Below are 11398 nucleotides of genomic sequence, written 5' to 3' on the forward strand. Positions count from 1 at the left end.
GTGTGTGTGTGTGTGTGTGTGTGTGTGTGTGTGTGTGTGTGTGTGTGTGTGTGTGTGTGTGTGTGTGTGTGTGTGTGTGTGTGTGTGTGTGTGTGTGTGTGTGTGTGTGTGTGTGTGTGTGTGTGTGTGTGTGTGTGTGTGTGTGTGTGTGTGTGTGTGTGTGTGTGTGTGTGTGTGTGTGTGTGTGTGTGTGTGTGTGTGTGTGTGTGTGTGTGTGTGTGTGTGTGTGTGTGTGTGTGTGTGTGTGTGTGTGTGTGTGTGTGTGTGTGTGTGTGTGTGTGTGTGTGTGTGTGTGTGTGTGTGTGTGTGTGTGTGTGTGTGTGTGTGTGTGTGTGTGTGTGTGTGTGTGTGTGTGTGTGTGTGTGTGTGTGTGTGTGTGTGTGTGTGTGTGTGTGTGTGTGTGTGTGTGTGTGTGTGTGTGTGTGTGTGTGTGTGTGTGTGTGTGTGTGTGTGTGTGTGTGTGTGTGTGTGTGTGTGTGTGTGTGTGTGTGTGTGTGTGTGTGTGTGTGTGTGTGTGTGTGTGTGTGTGTGTGTGTGTGTGTGTGTGGGTGTGGGTGTGGGTGTGGGTGTGCATGCATGCGTGCGTGCGTGTGTGCATGCGTGTGTGCATGCGTGCGCGTTTTGTGCATGCATGCGTGCGTCGCGGCATGTCTAGTGCCCTGCGGCAGTGTGCTGTGGTATACTATGACGTATGCAGGCATTGTGTGACTGAATGTTTGTCGCCATGCACTGACATTCGGTTTGATGGATCGGCCCGGCCTCTTGCGGCGATTGGTAGTACTATCAGTATCACCAAGAGTGTCGCATAACCCCTGGGGGTTATGCGACACTCTTGGTAATGATGACATAATGCCGCAGTATCACTCCACGGTGACGCTGCACAGCCATGCCATGATAATTATAATCATCAGTGAGAGCGATCAACCTCTGTTAGCACAGCCTCAGTGTTTCCAAACTTTACCAAAGGTGTCACCGTGTACACACGACAAGAGCCTTGAGTCTGTAGACTGAGTTTCGGATCAGTAATACATGAAGTCTGATGCATGCAGTCATACCCAGGCCATGGTCCAGGCCGGGGAGCCCAACACACTGGGCAGGGCTCCCGGCCTGGTCACGCGGAGCACGGGACCGGATGCGGGGACTCCCCGCCTGCAATTAATTATTTAGTGCAAAACTGCAGTGCAGTCATCTTGTATAAAATTATGGACTTGATCTTGCTTTTTCTTCGTCATTCAAACTACTTCAACTTGTGTTTCTTTCACGACACTGCGCTGGTTTCATGTCTTTGTTGATATACCGGTATCCGGATATCCTGGCCTTTTCTATCGTAGCAGTGCTTATTGTTTTATACTATTTCCAGCAGTGATACACTGGACACCGGACTGTGCAGGTGGTTACATAGCGTTACGTAGTTGTGGATTCATTATTATTCCACGATGAAAGGACAGGTGTGGAAATCCTTGCTGGGTATTGTGACCAGTTTCATTGGATCTTTGCTAGTGTTGTACGCAGTATCATATTATGCACTTTCTTTCATCGAAAGCTCAGATGGGTAAGAACTAAGTCTAAGGTCAGGAGTACATGTATGAACCATTCTAGTCATACCAGGTCTAATATCTTCTACATTATTTTACACTATACCAGACGTTTGTACAAGTAATGAGATACACAGCTGGTTCCAAGTTAAGGCTGTACCAGATTATTGAATGGTGTGTGTGTGGGTGTCGGTGTGGGTGGGTGTGTCGGTGTGGGTGAGTGTGGATGTGTGTGTGGGTGCACACGCTCATATGAGCGTGCGTACGTTCGTATGTGCATGTGCGTGTGTGTGTGTGTGTATGTGCTTGGTGTGTATGTGTATTCACACACATGCATTCTGTGTCTGTAGCGTCTCCTACCCATCATCACTGGCTGAAATACAGACTCTAGTGTCATCGTTGCGTGGCCACTTAGAAATCCATTTCTCGAGGCTGCTCCTAGTTTTCTGCCTGAGTTTCTTGTTCAAACAAGCGTTTGCTATTCCTGGTTCTGCATTGCTGGTAAGTACACACCATACTACCTACACGTACATGGCTGTACATATTATATAACCAAACACTAGTTCAAAACTAGTATTAGATAAACCTTGTTATAGTTCATGCATATTGTTAGATTGACAGCAAGAAACAAGGTGGAGGACACTGTGTTTGGAAACAGTGACCTTACTACAACCTTCCGCGGTTAAAATGCATGACTGTACATGTATGTGCAGCTTGTTCCAGTGCAGTCGTGCTCAATGAAGCTCGGGCTGAGAAGTACAGTAGTCAGCGCCCTGCACCAGTGCGCACCCCAGTGTTCACAGAGAGCTGAGGCTGTATAGTGCACTGTGCTAGCTGACTCAAGATGCCCAGACTTTACCAAGCAGCGCCGTACTTCGCCACAAGATGGTCTACTGAGTATTTCAGTACGTGAAGTGAGGACGTGACGACAAACAATGATCCTTATGGACCTGTTTGTTTGCATTCAAATGAAGCATGATTGGACCACAGCTATTGCTGAGAGCTTGAGGGCTTGATGTCCGAATGACTTGCTTAAAAACAAAAGGTGCAGTGTAACTCATGCTCCTGTGCCTTTTCTTCTATTTCTTTGTGTGTGCGTGTTTAGAATGTTTTTGCTGGAGCTCTGTTTGGCTTGCCCACCGGATTCCCATTGGTCTGTGTGCTGACAGCGTGTGGTGCAACCTGCTGCTTTCTTCTATCCAAATATTTTGGCCGGCCCATTCTAGAGACGTACTTTCCGCACCGGTTGTCAAGCATGGAACAATCGGTAAGTAGTGAGTTGTGTGTACTTGTTTGAAAACATGCCATCCAACTCCTGCTTTTATCGCCTTTTCAATCTGACTTCTTCAGTCCAACGTCATATTGACTGACGGCTTTTGTGATAGTTTTGTCTGTCTAAAAGTTTCAAGAGTGTGGTCACCAGCTACACACCTCTACTCGGTCAGTGTAGCACTCACTATGACATTTTGATATTTGCATTTTCTGTCTGTGTACTATCTCTTTTTCTCTCTTTCTCTATGCAGGTTCATTCCAATCAACACCGGCTCTTCTTTTTCCTGGTATCTCTGCGCCTTTTCCCGATGACGCCGAATTGGATGATCAATGTGGTATCGCCTCTTGCTGGTGTACCGATTTCCCAATTCTTTGTATCCGTGCTGATTGGTAAGTCCTCTCTGTTCTGCCAGTCTCTTGCGTAATCTGTGTAGAACGGTAGGGTTTGGTGTTAGACCTGTATGTCATGGTTAAGTAGGTAAAAGTAACCTTCTATCTTGTTCCCCTCTAGTTGCCTCCAGTAGACCTACTTAGGAATGGGTATCTGACTTCGGTTAGGAGGCAAGGTGACGAGGGAGAGGTGATGAGCACCGCCCTCGCTATGTCCAGCTTTGTGAAACAGGAGATCTCTAACACTTCTTGCCCCTACTGTCAGAATTGACTATGGGTGACCTTTGCCTTTACCTTGATAATTGCATGACTACATACATTAGTAGTTCAGTCGTGTAGTATACTGTATTCAGCATGTGTAGCTTGTCATGTAGCCGTGCACCCTGCTTGGAACACATTGAATCAGTGATCAATGCATTGCATGGCCCCATTGGCATGGCTGTCGGCTGGATGTGTATGAGCTGTCAACACTAGACACTATGCTGCTGTACATGGTATGGCGACACTGTGCTGCTGTGTTGTGAATATCAATTGGTTACGTAGCCCCATCCCATACTTACTGGACCTGCCCTTTGCAGATGTTAGGTTCAAGTCTTCAACACAGACCTGATGGGTTTCAACGGATCCTAGTTTACCTGAGTGGCTTGATGATCGGGTCAATACCTTACTAATTCATGCGGAATGTCGCGTTTGCCTGTTCTCTTGTCCATTACTGTTGTCCTTGCTTTCTCAGGGCTGGCACCATACAATTTTCTTTGTGTTCAAGGTGGACTCATCGTTAGCCAGCTGCAGGCTGTCAGTGACCTGTTTTCTCTTCGCATTGTCATCATGTTGGCCTCCATGGCGCTTGTTTCCACTTTGCCAGCAATGCTCATCTCAAAACCTAGTTCTAATGAGGCTGATCAATGTACAAAGCCGAAATCCTCATGATGGAAAGTCGAAAATCTAGGTTGTACTTCAAAGTATTTGATTTATTGAGGTAAGCATTGGCTCCCATTCCACAGCATTCTTCTGAAACTTGTGTCTGAAGCTTTGGGAGGCAGAGGCTTTCTTTGCACTGTGTTGTTTTGAGCACTAGAACTATTTGTGGAATGATGAATTCCGCGTTATTTATTGTCCAAAGCAGAACTATCTTGAACATTGTTGAAATTAGAAACAAATATTTCTCTGAGATGCCTGAACTATTTTCAAAAGCTTTTTGAATGCAAAGTTTTGGTTATGAAAAGACATGTCTGCTCTTACAAGTAGGCATACTAGTACATCCTCCACAAGCTTGTGTTTCGTACAAGATACCTATTTTCCTATACTTTTCTAGGTTTTTGTTTTGTTTATTTATGCAATGAGTGAGGAACACTCTCTCAAGTTCCCAACTTTAACTTTCTATTTCATTCTTGCTGCAAGAAATCAGATCAGAGTGCAGCTGGTCCACCTACTTTTTATAACGGGACGATGATGAAGGGCACGCCAGCGCGAGCTTGATAATTCGAATAATAATAATAATTAGAACCTCGAACTGGTTATGTCCGGTTAATCAGAAGTCCACTTACGGCGAAAACCCCCTGAAATGTGTGTGTCTGACATGAATTTGGCATGGCAACATGCCTCTGAAATGAGGTTGAAATAATAATGGAACAGTCTCCAATAAAGGAACATCTCCATTAATAGCACGGGGCGGAGGTACATTGAAAAAATAAAGGACCGTGCTTATATTATTAGAGATAATACGGTAACTGTTACTTGTAATGTATTCAGTAGATGTGGTGCTACTGTATCAAAACATTCATACCATCATGCGGCATGACTTATTGTACATGTAGTATGATGTACATAAGCATACCATGGGGAATGGATGCAGAACATGTGTGATAGGACTTTCGAATAGAGGGGGGGGGGGGGGGGTAAAGTCTACTGTGTATTCGAAATGCGTTACGTTTGCAAAAAAATGCGAACTTATGAGATGCATGCTCGCTTTAGAAAATGTGTGGGATTTGTGCTGATGGCAAACATAGAAGTTCACTATTTTCATCAAATCAGTTTAGTTTGCACCCGCAGGCAGTTCAGTGTCCATTAAATTTGTGTCTAAGATGCGTAGTGTAACTCTACGTGTCAATGCGAGCATTTTGACATACATGTACATGTCAAGAGTAGATAATCTACGAATTATCAGGATACCGTACCCGTAACCGGTACTGCCAGTGAGCCAGCGAGTCGACTCATACCAAGAGTACATAACCCCCCGGATAACCCCCCGGGGGGTTATGTACTCTTGCTCATACTCATACCATGAGTTCATAACCCCCGGGCCCCCGGCCGGGGGTTATGACCTCTTGCTCATGCTCATACGATGACGTGCCGGCCATGTACCATGACTACAGGGAAATCCCCTTTCCAATCATCGCTGCATTTTTCTTTTCAAAATCAGCCAGCAAATCTTTTCATGTAGCTATAGCGCTAGCTGAGCTGCATGCTGCTTGTGTTTTTATGTTTACGAAAGCAGTAAAGGTGAAATTTCTTTGAGGATTCGGAGAACTGGGATACAATTGCAAAACGAAGTGTATCCCCAGTGAATAGAAGCCAATACTGTAAAGCCTAAGGACGGCGGGTGAGGCGAAGAAAGCGAAGCCTCTGGCCTCAGGGCAGGCAGTCTTGCAACCAATTCAGCTGAGAGCAAGAATGACTGAAATTGATGATTCTTTGTACAGGTAACTTGCGCGGACCGATATTGGTGTTATACTTCAATTGTTGATGAATAACCAACAGTCGAATATAATGTCTTAGCTGCGCACTGTACTGTTCTCATTTACAGAAATTCTTCATCCAATAATTATAAATTTATAATAATAATCACTTATGAAACATACTCAATTTTCAAAAACGGAAATCTATCTATATAAATGACATAAAATGAGTGATGAACTTCTGCAACTTCTTCTTCACTTATGAATACCAAGTACTTTTTAGTTATCAGTGGTAACGACAGAAGATATGTGGCTGTGAACTACTTTAAAAATTACATCATACAGTTGCAGAATCAAGCCGATTGATTACAATTTACTTTGGTTAGATTACTGCTCTTGCTGATGTTCCAGATATCAGTTCGTATCATCCCCCACCCGAGGGGCACTGGTGGTCCTGCTGGTAGCTGGTGTTCCTGTCATTGGTGTGTATTATTGCTGTTGCTGCGAAACCTTTTGTTTTCCAGTCGCCAGCGCTATGTCCTGGGTGACAGTGCCATGTTACGCATGGCTCGCTGCAATGTATTCATCAGCGGCATGACTGGGCTAGGTGTTGAGACAGGTTAGTAAGGTCCTACTGTACATTCTACATCATAATAATTATAGAATTAGTAATACGTTAAATTTTATGTTGGTGCAATGGACAAACCCATCACCACCACCGCCGCCTGTATGCTGTGTGGCAGTCAACTGTCTAGGTTTGCTCAGGTACCTATTTCATCGTACAGGAAGATAAGTGTGTGCTGTGATGCTCACCTTTAACTGATTTTCTACTTTAGTGATTCGTGCTTGCGTTTTACTTAAACTTTTAATTCTCTGCATTGTTGCTCTTTTGCCGTCTGTGCAGCAAAGAATGTTATCCTTGCTGGTGTTCGTGTAAGTGTGCGAGGCTTTCTCAGGTCAATTGGTATGCATGAGTGTGAAGTTGTTGTATTGATACTCTCAAGTACCATTTCTCCCTGAACTAGTCGCATCATCTTTTCACACGAAGCCCCAAGGCCAATGAAGGGGGTGTGACTGACAGCGAAGTTAGACTTATTACTCAAGTTTATAGCAGTGGTGAGGCTTCCTGGAGCTTCCTTCATAGGAAGTGGTTTTAGAGCAGACCCACTCTGTCCCATTTACTCTGCAACAATATCGAATGTTTATCAATCAATTATTATGTTTCGTCAAAATTGCCCTTATCGGGAGAGTGAATGGCAAAGAGCAGGTCTGCTCTAAAACCGCTTCCTACTCAAGATAACACACTGAAACTATATAACAGAGGCCTGAAGAGAATGGGGTGCCACCTTTGATTGGACGCAACTTCTAATCGGGCAAGTACAGGATGTGACAGACACGCACTGCTTCTAGCACACTGTGGCCACTACATGTAATGTTATACTTCAAAGTACTGTATTTTCTGTTGCCATGCATATCATATGCGGATAGGCATCACTGTACCTGTCTATGCTCAGTGTTTAGCAGTGTTCTATCACTATCAATATAATTCAATACTCTAATTAGCACCATACCATTAGGGTATTGAGTTGCAACACTGCTGCTGTAGTGACGATATTGGCACAATACTACACTGAATAGATTTGTAGCACTGAAGCTGTAGTGGTACATCATAGTATCAGTACTCGGTGGACCAGTGTTTTCTTAGGCACTGTACATTGTAGTTCTAAGGTGCTAGCGCATGTTTTGTAGAATGTTCAATCTCCAGACAACTAGCTGCTTTGGCTTTAGTCAGGTCTCACCAGCGGAGTGTTTGGCCAAACCAGTCACTCTGAAGCCTAGTGAGCAACTAAGGTCGAATTGACAAAGTCTGAGTGTTCTAGGTGTGTTGCTGCCACTGCTGTTGCTGTTGCTGTTACAGAGTGTTACGGTACACGACACACAAACAGCATGTGTCTCTGATCTGGCCACTAATTTCTTTCTGCGACACGAAGACACCTTGAATGGGGGTTCTAACCGGTAAGACATCTATTGTCCACTATTTGAATGGTAATGAAGAGTGTTGAGTATTTTGCTGTTTTGGTGGAGATTCTGGAGATTCTGTCGCTGCTGGCACTTGCTGTATGTAGCCCGTGTGCATGTACGGGAGTGGATCCAGAGATCTCTACATGGGGGTTCCAGTTTAGGCAAAACTGAATAGCTGATACATGTGCAAGTACATGCATATGGTTTCCAGTAGTACATCTGCGACATTTAGGGGGTTCCAGGGAACCCCCGGAACCCCCTGGATCCGCCCCTGACGTAATCGCCGGTGGCTTGGTTGTATGCTGCTGCTACTGTGCTTCCGTGCTGGAGCCGCTTCCCCGTGCTGCTGAGCTGATGCAGTGCCATAGCATAGTTATTGCGAAGCTATCTGTGGCGTTGATTGCACGATTGTAGCGTGCCGGCAACATTGGGGAAGTAACTCCAGTATACATGTAGTAAACCTAAGACTGGTGTGAATGTAAGCATGTGCGTGGTAGAGCCGTAATGGCTATGATCACAATGCAGTGAGTGGTGAGTTCTCCAACACTCTGATCTGGTCACTAATTTCTTTTTGCAGCACGAAGGCTCCTTGACTGGGGCTGACAGTTAACCAGGGAGATAATAGACGGTCCACTTTGCAAATATAGAGCATGGGATATTTTGCCGTTTTCGTTGGGACTCTGGTCCTTGTTTGGTATCTGATGACTTCCTTTACAGATACCGACTTGTTGTAGCTTTCATAATGTTGTTAAAGATAAGATACAGTTTCTACAGTGCAATCTAGGTGTTCTTCTTGAACAAAACTTTTAATACAGTGTACACGTGGAGTCCTCATAACTGGTACATTCTACATTTTCAAGAGTGCGTCAGGAACGAACCGGATGTATGTACATGTACGCACATACTGGCATCAGTTCAGATGATCAGAACACCAATAGGTAGCGTTGTATAGCTATGATCTCTCTCACTTCTTTTTCTGAAACAATGTAAACGCAACTTTTAGCTCCCTCTCAGAGTTGTGTGGGATTCACTCCATGTCTTGCATCTTGTTTGACTGGTTGTTGTTGTTCTATCTCTGTCCCCTGCGGTCACTGTCTCTCAATTCACTGTCTTCAGCGCCTCGGCTTGCTTACCTCGCTTAGCGGAGCTGAACCCGTATGTGTCGGTGGTGTCTTCTTCATCACCGTTGACCGGCGACAGTCTTAGCCAGCTGGACGATTTTCAGGTGAGCTAGCTTTTTTATCCTATTTGTTCAACTTCTATCGCCCACCATAAGCTACTGCAGACCAAAATGCTTTAGAAAACAACTCTTACTTCGAAGTAACACATTCTTGTTTACATGTACAAGATTGCAGGGAACCCCATGTAGCAGCTGATCTACTGTAAGCCGGCAAAGCTTAGCGACGAATATATTGAATATATTCGTAAATTTTAGCAATTTGATTCTGATAGTCTTTTAGCCGTGTTTCTACTTAGCACTTGAAGATTTCTGTCTAAATACATGGCATTGAGCATTCACTAAAATTGCTAAGTTTTCCGTGTCGCTGAAATTGCCAGGTTTACAATAGATCCTAAAGGAAACGTGAGGTCAAACTTCCGTATTAACCCAATCATCAGAAGGGATTTGCTGCGAAACATGACGTGTGCGTGTATGAGCGTACACGCGTATGCGTTCACATTGTAATGCTGCTATAACTTACCATGACCATCTAGATTATGTAGCACTGAAGTGCTAAGCTTCCAGCCTCACCCGCTAACTATTCACAATATATTTTTGCTCCAACTTTTGTCGCACCCCCCACCACTTGTTATGTCATACTTGATTAGAGTATGGCGATGTGTTTCATGTCTGATACAATTTTGGTTTCTTCTGGTGTGCTTACACACGCAACAGTTCAATATTGTGTGACTATTGTGTGACCCTTTACTGCTACATTTATCACGGCATGCTCAGCCTGTCGCCTTTCAATGTCTCACCTTCTTTGCTTTCTTATAAGACACAGGAATGCTTTCCCACACTTTCTAACCGGCGTTAAGTTCTATGGAGAATATGTCTGTTGTTACACTAGGCATCTCTCTCTCTCTCTCTCTCTCTCTCTCTCTCTCTCTCTCTCTCTCTCTCTCTCTCTCTCTCTCTCTCTCTCTCTCTCTCTCTCTCTCTCTCTCTCTCTCTCTCTCTCTCTCTCTCTCTCTCTCTCTCTCTCTCTCTCTCTCTCTCTCTCTCTCTCTCTCTCTCTCTCTCACACACTCTTTTTCTTACTCTTACTCTCTCTCTCTCTCTCTCTCTCTCTCTCTCTCTCTCTCTCTCTCTCTCTCTCTCTCTCTCTCTCTCTCTCTCTCTCTCTCTCTCTCTCTCTCTCTCTCTCTCTCTCTCACACACACTCTTTTTCTTACTCTTACTCCTCTCTCTCTCTCTCTCTCTCTCTCTCTCTCTCTCTCTCTCTCTCTCTCTCTCTCTCTCTCTCTCTCTCTCTCTCTCTCTCTCTCTCTCTCTCTCTCTCTCTCTCTCACTCTCACTCTCACTCTCTCTCACTCTCACTCTCTCTCACTCACTCTCCCTTTAAGTTGATACTGATTCGGTGGTCTCTCTGGTGGGTTGAAAAGCATATTGTCTTGCCTCTTGCAGCGTTTCCTGCCTTTGTCACGCACACTGTGGCTAATTTGACATACACTTGCTAGTCTGTACTTGACAGTAAGCACATCATTGTTGTTTGACTGTTGTTTGTCTGCAGTGTGTTATACTGGTGGATGCCACACATTCTCTTTCCCTGCTCGTTGATGAGTACTGTCGCAATCATTCGCCACCTATCAAGGTATGTTGAATGTGGTACACTGTCACACAATGCTATGTTAGTTGAAGTGGGGAGTACATGTACAATGCGTAATGCAGCTTGTACCAGAACAGCCTGGATATGGTGTGCCCCAAATTTCCAAACGATAAAAAAGACGGGCAAAAGTCTAGCGCATGCGCAATAACTACAGCAGAAGACATCGCATGCATGAGGGCCCACCCATTAGCTTATAAAGTACCCGCAACCTGACTCGTCGATATTGGCTGGGCCCGCCTGATAGCTCATATGGTATCCATAACCCAACCCTATCGGGCGCGCCTGGGCCTGCGCGATAGCTTGTAGGGCACACGTGATCCCACACTAAAGTGGCTTGGCCCGCCCGATAGCTTGTAGGGCACACGTGATCCGACCCTAAAGTGGCTTGGCCTGCCCGGTAGCTTGTAGGGCACACGTGATCCCACACTAAAGTGGCTTGGCCCGCCCGATAGCTTGTAGGGCACACATGATCCGACCCTAAAGTGGCTTGGCCTGCCCGGTAGCTTGTAGGGCACACATGATCCGACCCTAAAGTGGCTTGGCCTGCCCGATAGCTTGTAGGGCACACGTGACCCGACCCTAAAGTGGCTTGGCCCGCGCGATAGCTTGTAGGGCACACGTGATCCGACCCTAATGTGGCTTGGCCTGCCCGGTAGCTTGTAGGGCACACGTG

At 45.3% G+C, this 11398-nt stretch overlaps 2 protein-coding genes across 2 annotated transcripts in view; both read left to right on the forward strand.

The window, feature by feature from the left end:
- Positions 1 to 1220: 1220 nt before the first annotated feature.
- On the forward strand, positions 1221 to 4629 carry LOC135806989 (transmembrane protein 41A-like). Its single transcript, XM_065321093.1, has 5 exons — positions 1221 to 1552; positions 1886 to 2036; positions 2641 to 2802; positions 3059 to 3197; positions 3931 to 4629. Exons 1-5 carry the CDS (start codon positions 1437 to 1439, stop codon positions 4125 to 4127), a joined length of 765 nt encoding a protein of 254 aa, XP_065177165.1. The 5' UTR covers positions 1221 to 1436; the 3' UTR covers positions 4128 to 4629.
- Positions 4630 to 5661: 1032 nt separating this feature from the next.
- The window catches only part of LOC135824838 (ubiquitin-like modifier-activating enzyme 6), a 53179-nt gene continuing 47442 nt past the window's right edge, over positions 5662 to 11398 (forward strand). Inside the window, exons 1-6 of the mRNA XM_065337561.1 lie at positions 5662 to 5899; positions 6400 to 6494; positions 6780 to 6808; positions 7794 to 7891; positions 9014 to 9122; positions 10630 to 10710. Coding sequence (XP_065193633.1) covers positions 5871 to 5899; positions 6400 to 6494; positions 6780 to 6808; positions 7794 to 7891; positions 9014 to 9122; positions 10630 to 10710 — 441 coding nt within the window. The 5' untranslated portion in view covers positions 5662 to 5870. The remainder of the gene's footprint in view (positions 5900 to 6399; positions 6495 to 6779; positions 6809 to 7793; positions 7892 to 9013; positions 9123 to 10629; positions 10711 to 11398) is intronic.

This window comes from Sycon ciliatum, chromosome 1, assembly GCF_964019385.1.
Source record: "Sycon ciliatum chromosome 1, ocSycCili1.1, whole genome shotgun sequence".
Lineage (NCBI taxonomy): Eukaryota > Metazoa > Porifera > Calcarea > Leucosolenida > Sycettidae > Sycon > Sycon ciliatum.